This window comes from Prorops nasuta, unplaced genomic scaffold (assembly GCF_024137725.1).
Source record: "Prorops nasuta isolate Cenicafe-Biocafe unplaced genomic scaffold, Cenicafe_Pnas_1.2 PNAS00016, whole genome shotgun sequence".
Taxonomy (NCBI): Eukaryota; Metazoa; Arthropoda; class Insecta; order Hymenoptera; family Bethylidae; genus Prorops; species Prorops nasuta.
Genome location: NW_027116813.1, coordinates 6,222,332 through 6,245,826, shown reverse-complemented (window position 1 = coordinate 6,245,826; position 23,495 = coordinate 6,222,332). Strand labels below are relative to the sequence as shown.

Sequence of the window (23,495 nt, the reverse complement as noted above, 5' to 3'; positions counted from 1 at the left end):
ACTAACAAATAATTTTTTTCTATCGCAGATAAATTACAAGTTGATATAAGTTTAGTATATACATTTATAATTTTTTATATGATTTATAACTATATAACGATCAATAAATTGATGGTATAGTTTTCCCTGAAATTATTATCGTTTTTTAAAATCCTCCCATATTTTAAAATTTTTTGTATTGTAGAAAAACATTATTCAGCTAAAATAAAACTGCACACTCATAAATATGTGTATGGACATATAGGTATGTTGAATTTTTATTTATCGCGCTTTCTCAATGAAATCATCTCATATGTTGTAACCCATGTCGTTTAATAAATAATTTAAGTTTAGCTAGCAATTAAATAAAAAAAAAATTATGCAAGTCTTTCCTATTCTTCAATTATTTATGTTTAAGTATTTTGAAATACAGAAGGAATATTAAGAAATTAAACCAAGGTTTTGTTTTTTTTGCTAGCTTTAGTAACCATCGTTAGCTGAATATCAGTCAGGTAATTACAATACATTGGTTGACGGTGCTTCTATAACAGGTTCCGAGTCATTACGAATATCTTTCCCATTTAATACAGCTTTAATTTCTTCTGCACTTAATGTTTCATATTTAAGTAAAGCATCGGCTAATAATTTAAGTTCTTTAGAATGAGTTTTCAATAATGCTTTCGAGCGTTCGTACGCTTCCTGAAAGGTAAATAATCATAAATGCAAAGGTATCAAAGATAATATCTTCAAAAATGAATAAAATTAATATTCACAAACCTGCAAGATGCGTTTTACTTCCGTATCTATTTGCTCTCTATAATGAGGGCTATAATCATTTTTAAAGTTTTCAGATTCCTTGTACACCCTAAATCCTGTTTTTTCAGACATTCCCCAACGCTTGACCATATTTTCAGCAATGTTCGTTGCATTCTGTGTTATAATCATATCATTAGAATCGATTATTAGATTTAAAAGTTCATTTTAAAAGAATAAAAGTTACTTGGAAGTCACTGTAAGCACCAGCCGTAACCTTGTCTGCGCCAAAGGTTAACTCTTCAGCTGCACGGCCTCCCATCATTACATCCAAAGTAGCCAATATTTCACTTCTCGTATATTCGGAAATACTCTCTTTTTTCATAAGGAAAGCAGTCTAAAAACAACAAATGATTTTATTATTTTCATATCAGTTTGGTTTGAATTTATTGCAATTATAATTAATGAACCTACATGTCCGCCTGTTTGACCACGGGGTATAATCGTTGCTTTATGTACAAGATGAGATAATTTTGTAAAATGAGCAACTAAAGTGTGACCTCCTTCGTGGTATGCTGTAATTCTCCTGCTTTCTTCATCTGAAAGTTTTCTTTTCTCAGGACCCATTTTTACTTTATCTCCTGCAAACTCCAAATGCTCCATTGTGACATAATCATTACCCACTATCGCTGCTCGTAAAGCAGCCTGGTTAACCTATACATAAATGATTTATGTTATCAGTATTTCTTTAATAAAAATACTATACAAATTAATAAAATCATTACAAACATACCATATTTTCAATATCTGCTCCAGTAAATCCAGTTGAGGTTCGAGCTAATATATCGATATCAATATCGCGTGCAACAATTTTTGATAAATACAATTGAAAAATTTCTTTACGTCCAGCATAATCTGGCGCATCAACGAAAACATGTACATCAAAACGACCAGGTCGCACAATTGCTTTATCTAAATCGTTATGTCTATTTGTAGCACCCAAAACAATAACCCCCTCATTTTGATGAAATCTACAATGAGTTTGTTACTATTTAATATAAAATACTATAATATATTAGTATATTGATAAGAAAACGTCTAAAATATACCCATCCATTTCAGTCAATAATTGATTAACAGTTTGGTTAGCATATGGATGAAGGAAGGAATTTGTACGCATTGATCCAACAGAATCAATTTCATCTATAAAAATAACACATGGTGCCTTTTCTTTAGCTGATTCTGTAAAGTAAAATAAAAATACATTGATATAATCTAAATAGGGAAAAACAAGTTTCCTGATGGGTAGTAAAAAAACCTTACTAAACAGCTCTCGAACTCTACGTGCCCCTTGACCTACTAAAACTTCATCAAATTCAGGTCCCGCTGAATGAAAAAATGGAACACCTGCTTCACCAGCGACTGCTCTTGCTAATAAAGTTTTCCCTGTTCCAGGTGGGCCAACCAGTAACACACCTTTTGGTAATTTTGCTCCCAATGATGTAAATTTTTCAGGATTCTTTAAGAATTCTACTATTTCCTTCAGCTCTATTTTAGCACTATCTACCTACAAGAATTACCAAATTGTATAAAATATTAAATTAAAATTATTTAAAACTCAACTTTGACTTACTCCTTTAATATCATCGAAAGTTGCATTCACTTCTTCTGGATCAATCTCATGTTTATTTGGAAATGTAATTTTAAATACACTGCTAGGAGCATTAACTAAATTTTCACATAAAAATAAAAATTATATGCAGAATTTTTTATAACAGATATAAATGGAAAAAACGTTTTAAATTTGAATAATTACATTGCATAAGATACCTATTATTTAAAAAATGTCTTTTACAATATTAATATATATACATACCAAAATAGAAAATAAGTCCCAGTGAAGCTCCAAAAATTAAAAATTGAATAAATTTAATTACAAGTGGACGTTTTATCTTTCTTTGTAATCCAGCTTCATATCCTTCTACAAAGGCAGTCATAATTTTAGTTTTCTCATTTGCTGTCGTGTTAGAGTTTTGTAACAAGTTAGTAATTTTCTCAACATCTGCTTCTTTAGTTTCTGATAGTATACTTGATTTAGTAATCTGCAGAATTATTTATTGTTTCAATATTCGGTATTTATTAAAATCTTAAAATATAGCTAAACTTCCTAAAAGTTACCGTGGAAGATGAATTATCTTTGAACCATTCTTTAAGACGTGTAATCATTGTTGGATTCCTTTCTGATTCCATTTTTATGTTATGTGCTGTTTTAAAATATCTTTCATGTTTGCTAGAGAGTGATTGTATCTTACCATGCTTACTGTGAAATGCCCTACATTGCTGTTTATTTAAAAGAAATATTGCTGGTAAAACAAGAGGTCTTGTTAATTCAGAGCAAGGAAAGTCTCTTTTGTTTTTAGAAAAACTCCAATGAGATACAAAAGATGTTTTCCATTTATTGGTTTTTTGAATTTTACATAAGGGTTCAATTAAACCAGGCTTGAATGTAATCCATAGCTCTTGATTTCTCATCTGCAATTTATTTATATTTATCCCACATGTCACAAACTCTGTGCTGTTACTAGCCAACTGAAATATGAAACAAAACTAATAAGCTATAACTACTCAATATATGTTAAAAATGTATCACTTAATCATTCATTATTACCTCTGTAGGATATATATCACACAGATCATCTGTACTACTTGAAGTAGTTTTGTTTCTCTTATTTTTTAATACAGCTTGCGATGGCTTTGAGCCAACTGCTGATGTAAATTGTGCTAGATGATAAAGCACCTAAAAGTTGAATTAATCATCGAAATAAATATATTAATAACAGCTTAACAAAAATGTAATTATACATATATAAAAAAACATACAAAATAAGATTGTGTTCAATATAGAGAATACTTAAAAAATATTTAGCATCATTTAATACTTTTTTATAAAGAGTTAAAATTAATTTTAATATCTTTTGATATCATAAAAATTCTGCAATACAAATAAGAACAGTATTACAACTCAGACTAACCTGATTATGAAACTGAAGAGTAATCATTATATGTTCTTGATGCAATAAATTATTTAAATTGTAATTTTGATAAGAATAAGAAATATAAGAAAAGTAACAGATGATTAAAATATGTGTGAATTTACTAATTAGTTTATGACATTATTACAATGGAGGCGAGAGAGAATTAGTTTCATCACAGCACAGAAAACGGAAATGTCTCTCAAACTTAACTTCCGTATCAGAATTTGTCTCTTATTGCTTTATTTTCATGTGTTTCATAATTCATACCTTTTAACTTGATTCTAAATAACTTTTCCCCGCCCTGTTCAATTATTGTTTAAGATTTCTAATTTTGTATAAGAATTTAAAGTGAAAGCGGAGATTGTTAGGAAATTATTATAGACAGCAATATTTCATAACAAAAATGGTTGGCTATTAATCAACAGGGGGGTTTTTCAATATTATTATATAAAATTGACGTAAGATTTAAAAATGAAGCTGGGGAGAGATTAACTATAATACACTTTTATTTGTTTGGTAGTTATATATTTTTTAAAAACAATTTCAAAAAAGGTCCAATCTTCATTATCGACACAACTTTATGCATTCGCCCGGCGGTCGTCCAGTCACTACTACGGTCAGAGATGAAACGGGAGATTGCTCATGCGAGGTCCCGAGGCAATCCCTACCGGTAGGCGGCGCTGGTGTTGGCAAACGCGCGTGTCTCAGGTCCATCTAACCCCTAACGCAATCTATCGGAAGAGACCACGAAGCACGAGCGTTAAGCTTAGAATAGGGTAAAACATATATGCATTGTTGCCAGAAAGCGGAATAAAGAGAGAGCGGAGATATTTTCTCGGACCTCTCTGTCTTTCTCGCTGTTAGTTTCTAGCAGAAGAGTCGAGGCAAAATCTTTCCGTTTCGCTTTGCCGAAAATCTACCAATATTCGATGTCATTTATATTTGCAGGCCAATGCCTTTATACATGATTTTTTCAGCATATTTATTTATCAGCATTGACTTATTTAAATCAATAATAAATTAAGGAAATGCGTATTTGATATATAATAATTATTTTAACTATAATTTCATCGTTATATTTCGCTTATTTCCGTAAAATCTGAATTTCTTTAGTTTATTATTGATTATTGTAAGTCAATGGCCATTAAAAAAAATTTAATCTTAAAAAAAAAAAGAAAAGTACCGTTCAGGAATCGAACCCGGACCCACAAATCGCCACGCGATTACCTTACCGCCTAGACCACGAGGCTTCTTCAGTGCACCGTAAACAGATAGTCTTTTTAAGGCCTTGAAATCTTCTTTTAAACCATATAAATAAACGAGCAACCGACAGCTTTATTCATTATTATTCTATCATAATGGTACACAAATTAAAGAATAATTATATAATGTAGATTTTCAAAAGCTTTTCCAATAACCAAGAACGGAAACTGCGAGCGTTGATTATTTATCTTCGTTCTTGGCTATTGGAAAAGCTTTTGAAAACTATTCAAAATATAAATATTCCTTAATTTGTGTACCATTATGACAGAATAATAATGAATAAAGCTGTCGGTTGCTCGTTTATTTATATGGTTTAAAAGAAGATTTCAAGCCCTTAAAAAGACTATCTGTTTACGGTGCACTGAAGAAGCCTCGTGGTCTAGGCGGTAAGGTAATCGCGTGGCGATTTGTGGGTCCGGGTTCGATTTCTAAACGGTACTTTTCTTTTTTTTTTTAAGATTAAATTTTTTTTAATGGCCATTGACTTACAATAATCAATAATAAACTAAAGAAATTCAGATTTTACGGAAATAAGCGAAATATAACGATGAAATTATAGTTAAAATAATTATTATATATCAAATACGCATTTCCTTAATTTATTATTGATTTAAATAAGTCAATGCTGATAAATAAATATGCTGAAAAAATCATGTATAAAGGCATTGGCCTGCAAATATAAATGACATCGAATATTGGTAGATTTTCGGCAAAGCGAAACGGAAAGATTTTGCCTCGACTCTTCTGCTAGAAGCTAACAGCGAGAAAGACAGAGAGGTCCGAGAAAATATCTCCGCTCTCTCTTTATTCCGCTTTCTGGCAACAATGCATATATGTTTTACCCTATTCTAAGCTTAACGCTCGTGCTTCGTGGTCTCTTCCGATAGATGGCGTTAGGGGTTAGATGGACCTGAGGCCGGTATTCATAGTCGTTACTTATATTTAAATCTGACTTAAAGTATCGATTGTCCTTTTTCACCTAACAGTAATAGAAAAAGATAACCTATGCTTAAGTCGGTCTTAAATATAAGTAACGACTATGAATACCGGCCTGAGACACGCGTTTGCCAACACCAGCGCCGCCTATCGGTAGGGATTGCCTCGGGACCTCGCATGAGCAATCTCCCGTTTCATCTCTGCTACGGTTAACGGTAGTACCGAAAGTACTACACTTGGCAACCTTGGTTCTAACAAACATCAGCGCCGCCTACCGGCAAGGATTATTTTAGGACCCTGCCATGAGCAATCTCCCGTTTCATCTCTGACAATACCACGCAATACTTTGTAATGCTAGAGCCCAAGTCTGACTTAAGTTGGTATAGTCCCCGTCACATTAAGGGCCTCCGCACACAGTTTCCGTAGCTACATTACGTTACGTTAAGGCAACTACAATAATAGTTGCAAAAATTCTTTATAAATATAAAAATATCACCTCAGACCTGTTTATTACAAGCATCCTGCCTCAAAAAACTTAACTTTAGCAATCTTTTGTGTGCGCTAAGCTAAGATTAAGTTTAATCCTGCCTTAACGTAACGTAATGTAGCTACGGAAACGGTGTGCGGAGGCCCTAACTATACCAACTTAAGTCTGACTTGGGACGCTTACGTTCAATGATCTGTTCGGGTTACGGTTCAGTCTAGTCACAGTGAGGCAACTGAAGAAAATTCCCTAGATGGATCAGATTTAGTGAGGAGGCTTCCGCGAGTGAACCAGATCTGATCTGGTTAAGGGAATACAGCAAGAATCTAATCAAACAAATACTGTCAATACCGTGGACCCTAATTTACAAAAATAAGCGGGCGGGATTAAAATTATCAGACAAGTAAGTTAACGGACATAAATGACGTAAAACTATAAAATTTACTAGCAATTAAAATAAAGGAAGAATTGTAAATATTATCAACAATTTATATTTCTTGGATAATATATTCTTATTATAGCTGTTTGACTAATTATCAATTTATATTTACAGGTTAAACAAAAGAATGGATTATTTAAATATTTGGAGCCTGTTATTTGAAGATGACGATGAAGAAGATAATCTCTTTTTATTACCTTCTACTAGAGAGAGTCATAGAAGGATTGAAAATTATGTTCCAGATATGATGCTTAATTATTCTTTGACAGGTAATTGTGATCATTCTTAACTATCTGTGTATACCCTGTATGATTTAATTATGTCAGCTAGTATTTTGTAAAAAATATTATGAATAATATTTTTAGGAATTATGATTTGCTTTTATATATTTTGAGACTATAATATTTTTGCAGACTTTAAATCACATTTCCGACTATCCAAAGTGACGTTTGAAATGTTATTGGAGAAAATAGGTCCATGCCTAATGCAAACAATTAATGGGCCATAAATTCTACCATTTAAACAACTTGCTATTACGCTATGGATATTGGGAAATCAAGAAGTATATAGGTATATTCTCTAATTTTAATCCTTGTTAGCATGAAGAATTCTTTCACTATTGTTTTGAACTTCCATTTTATTACCATAATAAAAAGAATTCTATCATCAATATTTTAAGAATTACGAATTTTTCTAAGATATTTGCAACTCTAGAAAGAATTTATTTTCTCTTTCATAAAAAGGACATCAAGCCAAATTCTTTGTGCTAGCTAGGATTGCACGATATCTTTTTGCATTCATTTGTAAGACTATGTACTGCGTGTAAAATATACAGTTCTTAAGAGTTAACCTATAATGTACATTATTTATTTATTTAAATTGTAGAAGTATTTCGAAATACAATATAATAAATAATAATAATACCTCAATCATTAATTATGTTGAATATTACCAACATACTCCGTTACAGATCTGTTTCTGATAGATTTAACTTGGCTAAAAGTAAAATTTGGAAATGCGTCTTCAATGTGGCATATGTTTTGCAAAATTACAAAACAGAATACATAAAATGGCCAGATCAACATCACTCAATGCGGAATATAGAAAAGTTTGCAGAAATAAGCAATTTCCCTGGCATAATGGGTGCTATAGATGGATGTCATGTGCAAATAAGTGCTCCCATTGACCATGCTAATAGCTACATTAATCGAAAAGGCTTTCATTCAATAGTCCTCCAAGGAATCTGTGATCCTAATAGGAAATTTATTGATGTTTTTACAGGCTATTGTGGTAGCGTTCATGACGCACGAATTTGGCAGCTTAGCAAAATTAAACGTGCTATAGACAATAGTCCACAACAATTTTTTCCTGAGAATACTCATTTATTAGGGGATTCTGCGTACCCACTGTCCAAAACTCTTCTCATTCCATATAGAGATAATGGGCATCTAAATGAAGTTCAAGTTAATTATAATAGAAAACTATCTGCTATAAGAATGGTGATAGAACGAACGTATGGTCTACTGAAAGCTAGATTCAGGAAATTGAAATATGTGTATATGTACGACACAGATATGATCCCTCTTATTATTTTAACTTGCTGCATATTGCATAACATTTGTATAGATAATGAAAAGGAACAATTCGATCCAACTGTAAATGACGAAGACGATTATAATGTAGAAATCGATAACAAATTTGTGGATGCTTTTGTGGATGGAGAAGAAAAAAGAGAGGTAATAGCCCACTTACTTTTTTAATATGCGAGAATATATTAATATTTCTTACATAGATTTGAACTCTCAAAAATTGTATGAGTTAAATTTACATATAAATATATTGTACAACCAGACATTCAACGCGATAGTGTATACGTTGAGTTTTACTTATTGACATTGTATATAACATTCCAGATGAAATAAAACAAGTTATGTAAATAAAATATTATCACTCAGTATAGGTTTTAAATAAGTACTTCCAAATTATATTGTTATAAGATTTGCGTTAAACGTGGCTGGGTTAGTAGCAACAGCATAATTTGTTTTTTGTTTGTGTTCCAATCCTAAAAAGGAAAAATAATGTATAAGATTGCTGAAACAAATGAATCATTTAATTTAACTGTTTTATACTACCTTGATTTATTATGTTGAAACATATTTATTTTAATCTAACTTGTTTATCAGCTACTTTTAATATCATCAAACTTAAATATACATTATTATGCTCACAGAACAAGAGTCATAATCTAGTTTTCAGGATGGTTCACAAGATGACATCTGTGCCTTGGTAGTAGGCAAAGGTGTTTCGTAACATCTTGTAACAACATTTAGATGCCACTGTTATCTACAGTAGATACAAAATATGTTTAATGTATAATGTTTTTAATACATATCTTGAACAGCAAAAGAATTTCTTACCTGCACTTTATACGGTCAGTCTTTTAATAGGTTTATCTCATTGCGTTAGGTCAGTTTTAATTAATATTTAGCTGCAATTTATAATTCTTTGTTGCTAGAATTTGATTAATCCTAATTTATTATATTGGGACGTATTTATTCTATTGAAACTTGTCTAATACAATATCACGAAACTTTATTATACTTACAAAGCAAGAGCCATAATTTGGTTGTTGTGAAGTTACGCAAGATAACATTTGTGCCTTTGTGATCAACTGAGATTCATCAAACCTTTTGCAATAATATTTAGATGCCACTTATGTCTTCTACAAATAGAAAAAGTTTATTAATATACTATAACCTATTTAATACACACCTTGAGCAATTATACAGTCTTTTACCTGCACCATATACAGTAAGTCTCTCATAAAGGCTTATATCTTTGAATATGATAGTTTTGCAAAAATCATATTTTTTTAACAAAATTTTAAAACAGTAGAAAGTAGAACGATGGTTTGACCTTTGACATGGGGCTAACATCTTCTCTGTTTAGAACAAAAACATAGGCCTCCTAAAAAATAATGCATGCTGTCAAATGGTGTTGGCCAACAATTAATTAATTTTTTCTAGTATGAAGAATCTGAAAATTTAATCGCTTAAAATAACCTGTCGTTAATCCATGTCCAATTAATGTTCCAATGAATTAAAATATCCACAATTGTTTTGTCAAAAAATATTAATAAATTAGTGTTTATGTACATATAGTTAAAAGTTCAAAATTTTTCGATAAAGGCAGTTAGTATAAATTAATGTTTAAAAATGATAAAAATTTGTAGATAATTATAATGAGCTTTCTAAACACAACATTATGCATACATATAGTCATTTTTATTTATTTAAAATGCTGTTTCATAATACTTAAAAATTCTTTTTTTAATTCCATATTTTCTTGATGATGCCTTTCTCTTTGCTCATAAATGTTGTCAATTGTTTTTTTGACAGTTTTAATTGACGTTCGTCTTCTTATGCTTCTCCTATCACCCACTTTCGAACAACAAGCATTATTATTAAATTCACTAGTTACTATTTCTGTAACAGGGTCATCTGTATTACTTATTTCTGTTACTTGTGGCCTCACTATGGAATCAGAAATACTATATGCTATTGATAAAGGGGTTACTTCAGGCATCGTATACATAATTTCATCTATTATTTCAAAATGCTCCCAATTTTCTCTGCTACCAGCACCAGTTCTGTTGCTATTGTCCTTAATATGCTTATACTTCTTTTTTAAATTTCTCCATTTTGTTGAAAATTGCTCCCAGTTTACTAAATATCCTTTGTTCACTAAATCTGCAGCTATTTCATCCCAAAATTTTTTTTGAAGCTGGTTCTTGTCATGTATGGTTGTTTTATGTTTGTGTAAGTTCTCTAACAACAATTTTGTACTCTGACTTGTCCAGGAATGTCTAGTCTGATCTGTTTAAGGTAAAAAAGTTAAATTGGTTTAGTATTTGGTTTTTAACTACGTGATATACTAGTGAAATTAAGTAGAAATTATACAACAAGCAAATATTTTTCATTCTAGGTATTCCCTTTTTGTAGCAGCAAACATAAACTTAATTATTATTTTTCATATTTCATGAATTTCCTACATTTAAAAGAGATAACATACCTACATATTTATTATGCGTTTGATATTGATTCATCTTTAAATAAATCCTGAAAAACAAGAAATAATATCAAACACAAAATACGTTTTCATCAATAAACAAAAGTTAAATTTATGACTTTAAATAATTCTCATTTTTCCATAAATTGTATTTTTTAAATGATAAATGAAACAGCAAAGAGAGAAAAGATAATACAAATTATAAAAAAAAATTATAATTTGCTTACATTTATATTAGTTTCTTGAATATTTCTGCTCTTATTACGTCTGTGTAGTCCCAACTGAAACCCCTTAACCAGATCAGATCTGGTTCACTCGCGGAAGCCTCCTCACTAAATCTGATCCATCTAGGGAATTTTCTTCAGTTGCCTTACTGTGACTAGACTGAACCGTAACCCGAACAGACCACTGAACGTAAGCGTCCTTGGTCTCTCTAGCCTAGGGTCAATTCGACCAAGTAGGCTTAACTTAAGTCTGACTTAACTAGTGGTACCAACGTGTGCAAGATTTTAATATTTTTGAGGATATAGGTTGGCAACCATGGATTTTTAATTTTACTATTATCTTCACACCATTTGTGTATTTTTTAGAAGAGCGTTTGCGGTGGGCATAAATTTTTGAATTTTATAATAATTTTAGAAGAATTGTAAGTCAATTTTGAATATATTATACACAATTATATGTCCATTTTATATTATATATATTATAGATTCTTATTATAGTTTTTAGATATGACTAATCCATATTCAGTAAGAAATGCCAATTATACCGCTGATGAAAAGATAGCCTTTACAGAAATTATTAAAAAATATTCTAACATTATAGAAAATAAAACTACGGATAAATTTGGACTAAGTGATAAAGGAAAGGCATGGAATGAAGTTGAGAAAGAATTTAGTTTAATAACTTGCAAAATTGAAACGCAAGAGAAGTTAAAGAAGTTATGGAAGAATCTAAAAGCTACCGCCAGAAAAAAATTTGCAGATTTAAAAAGGAACACATATATGACTGGTAATGAGTTAATAGAAGTGATTGTTGTACTCATGCCTTTTTTATAATTAATTAGTTAACTAATGTTATCCAACTGTGAGCTATTTTTAGGTGGTGGAGCTTATAATGGGAAGCCGGATGTATTGATGGAAAAGGTACATGAAATAATAGGATTATCTATCGATGGTTTAATAAATCCTTTTGACTCTGATTTCTATTATGGTCAAAGCACACCAAATAATGTATTCTCTGAAAATGAGGAAAATAATGACCCAGATGACCCTGATCCTGTATTTGAGGTAAATTGAAAGACATTCTAAATAGTAATATGTAGAATAGGATTAGAAGTAAAGATTGAATGATAATTAAAAACAATTTCTCAGCTCACTCGGAGTAGTCTAATGAATGCTACTTATTGAAATCATATAAGTGTGAGTTCTTTATTGTGTATAGTTTACTACAGATTTTATTCAGCTATTAAAATAAATATAGTATCAATTTTATCTTTCTTATTTAACCTAAATATCAATTGTGTAACTCACTTATGTACAGTTAAAATAAATTCCTTCATTAAAGTGTTTAGTAAAAGAGACCCTATAAATTTTGCCACCTTGTCTTATTGATTTTTTATTGACAAATGAGAAAACAATATAAGCACTTTGTTTATATTTTAATTTGCAATAACAGACAACTATTTTTTATTATCTACAGCACTTGGTTGAAAATGAAGAAGTGAGAAGATGGGATCATTGGAATGCTGAAATGCTGCAAACACCATTAAGTGAACCATTGGCCAAAAATATTGCTGCTAATAAATCAACAGAAAAAACAAATGCTCCTAATGTATGCTCACAGAAGAAACATCAAAATCATGACCAGGATGTATATACAGTTTTAATGAAAAGCAAATTGGAGCTAGTAAATTTAATGAAGAAGCACTTTATTGAAAAGGAGAAATTGGATAAAAAAATTCTTGAAACGCAACTAAGAAAAGAAATCTTACAGGTAGAAATTTTAGAAAAGCAATTAAAGAAAAGCAATTAAGATCCAGTATATGTTTTCAAGATATATTGCCTCTCATATAAAAATGTGATGATACTTGTGATAATGTTTTGATTTAGTTTTATCATTTTTGAATTTGTATTGATAATATACTTCAAGTACAATGTTTATAATATGAAGCCTATGTTGTATTTAAGAACGGAAAGTTATAAATTTACTAGTCATAATATTTAATAATTTAAAAATTATTAAATTATAATTTCTAAATAAAATTGTTATTTAGTTTAAATTGTTAGACTTTATAAAAAGAATATCTATATAGTTATATAAAGCTGCATGTATGTACCTTAAAGTCTATTCATGTTAAATACATTTCCAAAGTTTAATAAATAATACTGATATGAAAGTAAACTAATTACTACATTACTGTCGTATCAGAATGTAGTAAACATTATTAATAATTTTTAAATTAAAAATAAAATGTTTGTAAACCGAAGAAAGCTAAATTTGTTTTTAAGATGGCCACTAATATTGTTTCTTTTGTTAAAATCCTCAGTTAAGCATACAAAAACAATGAGATTGACCAAATTACACCCTATATTTAACAATTTTATATCTATATGCAGGATCTCTATAAAAGCCTGAAAGAAAGATACATTATTTAATGTAGAATTTGCTTAATACTTTAAATAATCGAATTAATTATACATGAATTCTGAAAAATAAAGAAGAGAATGGTATTTACTTTCGAAAATAATTTTCAATTAAATATGTTCGCTCGTTTGTGTGTAGATTTTCCTCTAGGTCTCTGATAAGATTATTATATCTCTCGGAATTATAATTCTCTACTGTTGCTGATAATCTGGATACATTATGTAAAACGGCACAAGCCATTATTAATGTTAACGTTTTCTGCGGTGTTCGGAAACGTGATCCTATTGACAGTACTGGGAAACTTCTTTGAAATATTCCAAAGCATCTTTCAACCATACAACGTGACCGTATAAGTGCTTCATTATATAAAACTTCCGCTGGCCTTTGCGGATTTTGTAGCGGTGTTAATAAGTACGGCAAACAAGGGTAACCGGAATCACCTAATAATAATCCATTCCCAAACATATTATTTTCAAACTGCGCTTTAATTCTGGAATTGTCGAATATGGTAGAATCATGCGTTGATCCGGGCCAACGAGCAACCAAATCTATGAATTCTAGTCTCGAGTTCACAATTGCCTGTACATTTATTGAAAAGTATCCTTTTCTGTTACGAAATAATTCGCTATTTTCTCCACCTAAAATTAAAATAAAGACATTCTGTTTAGTTTAATATTACTCCTATATTATATAAGTATATAATTATTTATAGAAACAATAGTATTTCTTTTACCAAAAGATTTAATTCGAACGTGAAAACAATCAATGGCACCTATTACGCGAATAAACCCAGAAATGTTAAAATTGCCTTGTTGAATTTTAGAAATTTCATCAGAATTAGATGGGAATTTAATAAATTCTGTACTTAAAGAAGCAATTGCTTCTGATACTTTGTGGACAAATAACTGTGCGCTAGTTTCGCTAATTCCACAGTAGTCAGCTACAGAAAGGAAAAATGAACCAGTGGCGTAAAAACGTAGAACCACAAGAAGTTGAATAACTGGTGGTATCGCATAATTTCTGAAAAGATACAAATTTTATAATAAAACTTACATATACATAATATCATTACAGCTACATAAAATAAATTAAAAGCTACTCCTGTTAATGTTTAATCTTATAAAACTTTTAATTCACCTGTCTGTTCCATGAATTAATCTTTGTTCGATTTTTTGTAATATCATAATAAAATTATCTTTTGATAAATGGAACCTTCTTCTAAAATTTGTATCATCATAAAGCTTAAACCAATTCATCCTTTGCTGGATGATTCTTGGTCTTCGGTACTCTATTCGACCGTTAATTCTTTGTTCATTTTCATTTCTTTCATCTCTAAGCAACCATTCTATAATATCCTCTATAAAATTAAAAGCAGAAAATATGGTGAAAATAAGGTTAATGGAATTTAAACATGTGTAACCTTAATTGTAATGTTTTTATCATTTGTATATTTACCATTCCTTATTGAATATTGATTATCCATATCTGAAAACTATAATACGTATTAACAATACATTAAATGTAAAATAGAAACATAATTTTGTATGGTATATTCAAAATTGACTTACAATTCTTCAAAAATTTAAGTAAACCGCCAAACGCTCTTCTAAAAAATACACAAATGGTGTGAAGATAATAGTAAAATTAAAAATCCATGGTTGCCAACTTATATCTTCAAAAATATTATATTTTTGCACACGTTGGTACCACTAGTTAAGTCAGACTTAAGTTAAGCCTACTTGGTCGAATTAACCCCTAGGGCCAATGTAACAGTCCAAAAGCAGGCAAGTCTCATGTACAACTTGGCAGACAAAAATCTGAATGCGGAAATTTAAGTTGGTAGCGGCCAAACGTGACGTTATTTTTGAAAGAGTAAGTTTTGGTAAAACGGGTAGTACAATGCGACTTTGACAGGTCTCCGTGCCAACTTCCAGCCGTGCTTTGTTGAAATGAGTGTAAAATTATAACAATAACCTTAAACAATGTGTTGTAATGTGCGGTTATAAATTAATAAATAAGGAAAAAAGTATTATAAAAGAAAGGTATATGAAATAAATTTATTTACTTTATTATAGTGTTGAATATATATATATATATATATGTATGTGTATTTTACCATCTGACAGATTTATACTACATGTATATATTGTAAAAAATAAATTTTAATATTATATCAACCTAGTATTATAATCTTTTTAATAGCGTAAATTCAATGGATTATTTAACCCACTCAGTTCTTGCTCTTAGTGTAAACTCAACGACATTTGTATTATAAGTGTTGTTTGGGCCACAAACAATTCTAGCTACATATTGAAAAGAATATCTTTTCCATCAATTATGAATACAATGACAATTAGATATTGCACTTTATAAGTCGTTCAATATAAAGCAGGAAAAAACTAATTTCTCTGAAGATATCAGATCCTTAATAATTAATTATATAGACAGATATAAGTTTTACAATAGTTACTATATATACACCAGTGAAAGGGAAAACTGATCTTATCGATTTTAAGGTTACGACTAATGCAACTGTGTTTCAGAAACTTCTTGCACATATAACCATATTGCTACATGTTTCTCCATAAACCTTCTGCACAAAAACTATCACTGCCATCAAATATACACCAATACTCTTAATAACAAATTCGCAAAGGCATAAAACTCAGGAATTGGATATTTTAATGTTTCAGAGCTGCATAGATAGCATTACTTTATATGTGCATATCTATTTGTAATAATAGTTTTAACCTACACAGTATATATTACAAGTAATTTTTCTATTTCTTCAACAGTCAGTGTTAACTGTAGTATCTCACAAAGCTTTTTCCAAGCTTCTTCATAGGTCCTTATGCTTTTCTTGTACATAATAAGTCTCTTCTGATCCAAAGAAATTACTGCAATTAATGAAACAATATTAGTAAAATAAATAGTAGGATCCCTTTTAAAATATTTTAGTAATTTAGCAAAAAAATACTAATATAAAATGAAAATAGCATAAGTTTACCAAACGACAAGTCCACTTCTTCTAAGAATATTAAAAACACATTTAGCATAAAAAAATTATTTTAAACAATGTTTAAACTTGAATCTATAAGTGTCCAAGTCATGCAGTAGACTGCTCAACATATAGGCGCGTTGCGCAACATAACAATATCAACGCAGAAAAAGCCAAATCAGCAACTTGAACAAAATATCTGTAAGAGAAATAATATTGATTGCATATTGTATGTAGTAGTTGAAGAAAATACAATGTAATTATATTATACCTCTTCTTTTTGGTAAAGAATGATAAAATTATAATAATGACCTAATGTCAGTTAAATAATTTAAATATGAACGACATATAAAACGAAGATCACCGTACTCTTTACTTATACCAATCTGAAGACAATAATGCATATGTATTAATTGATATATATTGCACATATATATACATCGTATATGTAAGTTGTATGTTTTTACCTTGAAAATACAATTTCGATTAAAAATTTACGGTCATCGTCGGTTGGAGATGCGTAGACCTCTTCAATATCGAAGTATCTTTGCATACCATTTTTACTTTTCTTTTTATCTCGGCGTGTGATGTTATATAAAATAGCAGTCGCTATAATAACATTAATTGTTCGCACAGGTGTTTTAAATCGCGATCCAATGGTGAGCACTGAGAACATACGGCCCCAAATTCCGAAACATCTCTCCACCTAAAAATCAAAAGTGCACTAATCATAACAATTAATTCTAATGAGAAAATAAAATATTTGTATGTGTGTTTGTATTGTTACATTTATTATATATTTACCATACAACGAGTTCTAATATGAGCCTCATTGTAAAGTATTTCTGCCGGTGTTGTCGGGTTAGCCAAAGGTGTTATCAGATATTTTCCGTTAGGGTAACCACGATCTCCCAAGATTACACAATTTTTTAATTCCATATTATCTAAGCGTTGCTTCAAACGACTGTGTTCAAAAATTGTGGAATCATGGGTAGATCCCGGCTACCTAACAACGATATCTAGGATTTCTAAATCGCTATTAACTAAACACTGCGTGTTGATACTAAAAAATCCCTTTCTATTACGCCAAAGTTCGGCGTCATCACCTCCTATATATAGACAACATGAATAAATAAATACAAAATGTAATGATACTGAATATAACTTTTTAAAAACTCAAACTTTATATTATTACCATATGATTCTATACAAATGTGCACGCAGTCGATAGCTCCTGCAACCCGTATCATTCCGGAAATATAAAAATTGTTTTTTGCATTTTCCATTATTTCCAAATCGCTTTGAGGTAACTTAACATATCTTTTTAACAGGTCTGCTATTGCAAATGATACGCGATGCACTATAGTTTGTGCTGTTTTCGTACACATGCCAGAAAAATCACCTATCATTTGTAAAAAGCAGCCTGTTGCGTAAAATCGTAATGTGGCTAGTAGTTGTATTACAGGTGGAACAGCATTATTTCTAGAAAGAAAAAATAAATACGTTTACTTTTATCATTGTCGAAACAAATATACGAGAAATAAAAACAGATTACAATTCTCTTTGAACAATTTTCGATTCAATTTGAAGCAAAACTTCTTGGAATTGAGTCTTGTTTAGACGAAAACGATATCGAAACTCTTCATCATTTAAAAATAACAAATGATTATGTCGTATATACACACGGTAAAGTCTTCGTCTCGCAATTTCATTATTTGCCATTCTATCTTCGTCCATATTTCTCAAGGGTTTTAACTGCAATATAAATTATATCACGGCGCTTGAAAGTTTCAGAACCAACGTAATAAAATTGAAAAACTTAAAATCCTTATTTATGGACACCGTGTACACCATAACAAAAACGAAGCAAAAGTTTGTATAATGTATATGTGTATTTTCAGCACTGGTGCTATCTATAATTAATTTTTATAAACTTTCAAATTTAGTTTTCCTAACATAGATTGTGTTATTCATTCTCACCTCGCTATCATTGGGTTATGTTGCACGATATTCAAAAAAAGGCCATCGTTGTTTCAAAATGAACAGAGACGAGCGTGAAATATTTTTAAACGTGATAATGAAATATTTTAAGACGATAGAAAATAAAAGAACTGATGGAACCACTCGTGCAGATAAAGAAAAAGCGTGGATTAAAATAAAGAAGGAATTAAACAATTTACTTCCAACAAAATGGTCCAAATTGTGCCCTCAAAGCGCATGGAAAAATTGTAAAGCAAAGGCGAGGAAGTATAAATCAAAGCGAATGTCAGAGCTTTATAAAACTGGTAATAAAATATACTATGTATTTACTATTTTTCATATTATTTGTTTGTAAAATAATAATTTCTATTCAGGAGGTGGCATATCTGAAGCTCCAGTAGTAGACGAATTTTTAGAAAAAATAAGCTCGCTATTAGGCAAATCTGCGGTGGGTATATCACACAGCCGTGATAGCGATTGTCTTCCATCGACGGCCATATATTCTACTGTAGGGCAGCTGTTAGAGACTGAGATAAATCAAGAGGATGTAGATGACCCTCAACCTATTATTGATGTATTAATAATACCAGAGATGAAACGGGAGATTGCTCATGCGAGGTCCCGAGGCAATCCCTACCGGTAGGCGGCGCTGGTGTTGGCAAACGCGTGTCTCAGGTCCATCTAACCCCTAACGCCATCTATCGGAAGAGACCACGAAGCACGAGCGTTAAGCTTAGAATAGGGTAAAACATATATGCATTGTTGCCAGAAAGCAGAATAAAGAGAGAGCGGAGATATTTTCTCGGACCTCTCTGTCTTTCTCGCTGTTAGCTTCTAGCAGAAGAGTCGAGGCAAAATCTTTCCGTTTCGCTTTGCCGAAAATCTACCAATATTCGATGTCATTTATATTTGCAGGCCAATGCCTTTATACATGATTTTTTCAGCATATTTATTTATCAGCATTGACTTATTTAAATCAATAATAAATTAAGGAAATGCGTATTTGATATATAATAATTATTTTAACTATAATTTCATCGTTATATTTCGCCTATTTCCGTAAAATCTGCATTTCTTTAGTTTATTATTGATTATTGTAAGTCAATGGCAATTTAAAAAAATTTAATCTTAAAAAAAAAAGAAAAGTACCGATCAGGAATCGAACCCGGACCCACGAATCGCCACGCGATTACCTTACCTCTTAGACCACGAGGCTTCTTCAGTGCACCGTAAACAGATAGTCTTTTTAAGGGCTTGAAATCTTCTATTGAACCATATAAATAAACGAAGAACCGACATCTTTATTCATTATTATTCTATCATAATGGTACACAAATTAAAGAATAATTATATAATGTAGATTTTCAAAAGCTTTTCCAATAACCAAGAACGGAAACTGCGAGCGTTGATTATTTATCTTCGTTCTTGGCTATTGGAAAAGCTTTTGAAAACTATTCAAAATATAATTATTCCTTAATTTGTGTACCATTATGACAGAATAATAATGAATAAAGCTGTCGGTTGCTCGTTTATTTATATGGTTTAAAAGAAGATTTCAAGCCCTTAAAAAGACTATCTGTTTACGGTGCACTGAAGAAGCCTCGTGGTCTAGGCGGTAAGGTAATAGCGTGGCGATTTGTGGGTCCGGGTTCGATTCCTGAACGGTACTTTTCTTTTTTTTTTTAAGATTAAATTTTTTTTAATGGCCATTGACTTACAATAATCAATAATAAACTAAAGAAATTCAGATTTTACGGAAATAAGCAAAATATAACGATGAAATTATAGTTAAAATAATTATTATATATCAAATACGCATTTCCTTAATTTATTATTGATTTAAATAAATCAATGCTGATAAATAAATATGCTGAAAAAATCATGTATAAAGGCATTGGCCTGCAAATATAAATGACATCGAATATTGGTAGATTTTCGGCAAAGCGAAACGGAAAGATTTTGCCTCGACTCTTCTGCTAGAAGCTAACAGCGAGAAAGACAGAGAGGTCCGAGAAAATATCTCCGCTCTCTCTTTATTCCGCTTTCTGGCAACAATGCATATATGTTTTACCCTATTCTAAGCTTAACGCTCGTGCTTCGTGGTCTCTTCCGATAGATGGCGTTAGGGGTTAGATGGACCTGAGACACGCGTTTGCCAACACCAGCGCCGCCTACCGGTAGGGATTGCCTCGGGACCTCGCATGAGCAATCTCCCGTTTCATCTCTGATAATACATCCTAATTCATATAGGTATATATGTTCCCGTAAAATATTTAAATCTCGTATTCCATTTTAGAATCTGGTAAACGAGGGAAACATTTCCAACTGGGGACATGGCGAGGGTCCAAATCTTTTAAGGCAGCCAATAAATGCATCACTGCAAAATTTTATGAGCCAAGGAAGAGAAGCGCTAAATGAAAATAATACACAAGCTAGAAGGGATGTAGATCAAACGGGAGCGAAATATAATATTCTAATAGAGAAGCAAATTGAAGCGCAAGAAATAAAAATTCGATTATACAAATTAAAAATTGAAATTGCCGAAGAAAAACTTAAAAATTTAAAGAGATTCAGGTGAAAAAACTTTTCGTTTTAAATTTAAGCAGACGCGTTTTATTTAAATTCTTCTATATATAGTTAACACTTTTATTCTGTTCACAGATCATAGACGTGTTATATTACTGTTGTAATCAGAATAAAATGAGATACATATATATATAATATGCATAAGAGATTATTCATGCTCTAAATGTATCAGATTTAAAATATACATATATATTCAACACTATAATAAAGTAGATAAATTTATTTCACATAACTTTCTTTTTTAATACTTTTTTCCTTATTTATTAATTTATAGCCGCACATTACAACACATTGTTTAAGGTTATTGTTATAATTTTACACTCATTTCAACAAAGCACGGCTGGAAGTTGGCACGGAGACCTGTCAAAGTCGCATTGTACTACCCGTTTTACCAAAACTTACTCTTTCAAAAATAACGTCACGTTTGGCTGCTACCAACTTAAATTTCCGCATTCAGATTTTTGTCCGCCAAGTTGTACATGAGACTTGCCTGCTTTTGGACTGTTACGTGTTACATTGGCCCCTAGAGTCCCTAGAATACAGAGTCTGGCGAACGCGTAGACTTCCTTTGATTGGATGAAGCTGAAAGCCCCTAAAAATGGCGGAAAAAGGCGGAAAATTTAATTTATAGTATGTAGACAAGAAATAAACAATTTTCATTAATCTTTTACGTAGTTTTTAAACACATGCATTTATTACATAAAAAAGGTAAATATAATATTATTTTATTACACAATGCATAGTCATAGTTTTGCTTTTATAATTTTTATTAGACAACTCTCTTCGTTTACAAGATATGCGAACTCGAAATATTATAAAACGTTTCATAATTACAGTAGGTATCTTATGATAGACTTTGTAAGGTTATTCCCGTCGGTGCGAGGGGCCACTCACACTACGGGTTTTCCCATTACCTTCGCCCGTCCTTTTCTATCGGTATCAGGGCGCCAGTTGGTCAGTTGGGTGGCCAACAACCCTACGTTATCAATTGGGTCCTTCGACCCCATTCTCTATGCATCTTATACGGCCCTGCGGCCATGCATATGGACGGTAGCGGTAGCCAGGGTTGCTCAGTATGCTAGGTCGTGGAGAGAGGGGAGGGTTCCTTACGGAAGTCCGAGCCTCGCAGACCTGCCTGCTGAGGGGCATACATTTCTCCCTCACCACCCACACACAGGTGGTGGTGAGGAGTGCGGGAACATGCGGTATCAATTGCCAAAGCATAGCGTTTTGCCAGGAGCGGACCACCACGGAGGCAATGTTCACGGCCCGTCCAGCCATAGCGCAAGCCTATGGGATTACGGAGGGCACCGGGACACATTCCAACGGGCTAACTACGCCCCTGCGCACCCCACCATGCATTGGCCGGTATCGAGTCGTGACGTACGTGCAGGCTGGCCTATAGCACACGCCTCACGTACGCGAACCGACCCATGGCTGCCTGAGTGCCGCGTCGCGCGCTCACCAGCACGCACGGACACGTCAGCACAGTCCCATGGTCGCGTTCCGACTGCCTGCTATGGCAGTCTGCGCACGACATTCGCGCAGCCTGCTTGACGCGCGTAACCAGCGTTCAAGCCAGACTCGATGTTCTATTTCCCCTCCTCGTGGGGACTTATAGACACTGTCATTGTTTTAGGACTCCCCGAGGCCGCTTCTCCTTATCTCAGGTTGCCTGGGTTGGTTGGCATGGCCCTGCCTTACTTCTCAGGACAACCTGGACATCGTTTACTGGAGCGCCGATCTTTTCATCCGGGCCTCTGCCTGTCAACGGGGTCTATCCTTGACGTTAGCTATAATCCACTCGTGAGCCTAACTCACGAGTCGGTAACGTAGGGATTGATAATATCCACTGTTCGGTAGCTTTTATGTTCTTTATTCGGTATCTCGTATACGTAACGGGGAACTTCGTTACAACTTTCATAGTACCACAAGAAATTCCACTCATTTTATTCATATAAAATTGTAAAAAATTACATTTATTATTTTGAAAATATGAAATGTATTTACGAATAATTACTTCCATTTTATAAAAATATTCAAAAGTCTCATTATTTACAAAAAACAGAGAATTCTGATTAAACCGTTTTAGGCTCACAAATTTCGAATATTTTTGGTTTGGATTGTAGCTGTTTGATTCTACAGAATTTAAACAATCTCGACATGTTTTATTACATCTTGAAATGCTATTAATGATATAACCGGCTATATTATATAAAACATTTAACTCTATGTTATCCATACATATATTTTCTTTTGGGATAAAATGATCGAAATTTTGTACTTCATTATTAATTTGCTTCTTAATTGGATTTTTTAGGAAATCAC

General features: G+C 31.8%; 3 protein-coding genes and 1 long non-coding RNA gene across 8 annotated transcripts; 1 reads left to right on the top strand and 3 right to left on the bottom strand.

The window, feature by feature from the left end:
* Window positions 1-33: 33 nt before the first annotated feature.
* Window positions 34-4,361, bottom strand: YME1L (ATP-dependent zinc metalloprotease YME1L). Its single transcript, XM_066736898.1, has 12 exons — window positions 3,765-4,361; window positions 3,401-3,529; window positions 2,911-3,321; window positions 2,609-2,834; window positions 2,366-2,460; window positions 2,056-2,299; window positions 1,842-1,974; window positions 1,526-1,763; window positions 1,207-1,446; window positions 980-1,129; window positions 757-909; window positions 34-678 (listed from the first exon to the last, which is right to left on the bottom strand). Exons 1-12 carry the CDS (start codon window positions 3,789-3,791, stop codon window positions 496-498), a joined length of 2,229 nt encoding a protein of 742 aa, XP_066592995.1. The 5' UTR covers window positions 3,792-4,361; the 3' UTR covers window positions 34-495.
* Window positions 4,362-6,747: 2,386 nt separating this feature from the next.
* Window positions 6,748-8,067, top strand: LOC136779346 (uncharacterized). Of its 2 annotated transcripts, XR_010823574.1 has the most exons (4): window positions 6,748-6,853; window positions 7,004-7,158; window positions 7,303-7,459; window positions 7,860-8,067. It is a non-coding gene; the product is annotated as an uncharacterized lncRNA (long non-coding RNA). The 2 variants fall into 2 exon arrangements; XR_010823573.1 differs by lacking the exon at window positions 7,860-8,067 and having other exon boundaries at window positions 7,303-7,724.
* Window positions 8,068-8,237: 170 nt separating this feature from the next.
* On the bottom strand, window positions 8,238-11,276 carry LOC136779325 (uncharacterized). 4 transcript variants are annotated; one of them, XM_066736860.1, is made up of 8 exons: window positions 11,185-11,276; window positions 10,961-11,007; window positions 9,952-10,764; window positions 9,687-9,856; window positions 9,495-9,611; window positions 9,307-9,400; window positions 9,022-9,232; window positions 8,238-8,951 (listed from the first exon to the last, which is right to left on the bottom strand). In XM_066736860.1, coding segments are annotated over exons 1-3 (636 nt in total). In that variant the 5' UTR covers window positions 11,187-11,276; the 3' UTR covers window positions 8,238-8,951; window positions 9,022-9,232; window positions 9,307-9,400; window positions 9,495-9,611; window positions 9,687-9,856; window positions 9,952-10,177. The 4 variants fall into 4 exon arrangements, with proteins under 4 accessions (XP_066592957.1, XP_066592958.1, XP_066592956.1 ...); XM_066736861.1 differs by having other exon boundaries at window positions 9,307-9,417; window positions 9,687-10,764; XM_066736859.1 differs by having other exon boundaries at window positions 9,687-10,764.
* Window positions 11,277-13,448: 2,172 nt separating this feature from the next.
* On the bottom strand, window positions 13,449-15,086 carry LOC136779364 (putative nuclease HARBI1). Its single transcript, XM_066736890.1, has 5 exons — window positions 15,059-15,086; window positions 14,741-14,960; window positions 14,337-14,623; window positions 13,695-14,241; window positions 13,449-13,590 (listed from the first exon to the last, which is right to left on the bottom strand). The coding sequence occupies exons 1-5, from the start codon at window positions 15,084-15,086 to the stop codon at window positions 13,581-13,583; spliced, it is 1,092 nt and encodes a 363-aa protein (XP_066592987.1). The 3' UTR covers window positions 13,449-13,580.
* Between the last annotated feature and the right edge of the window lie 8,409 nt (window positions 15,087-23,495).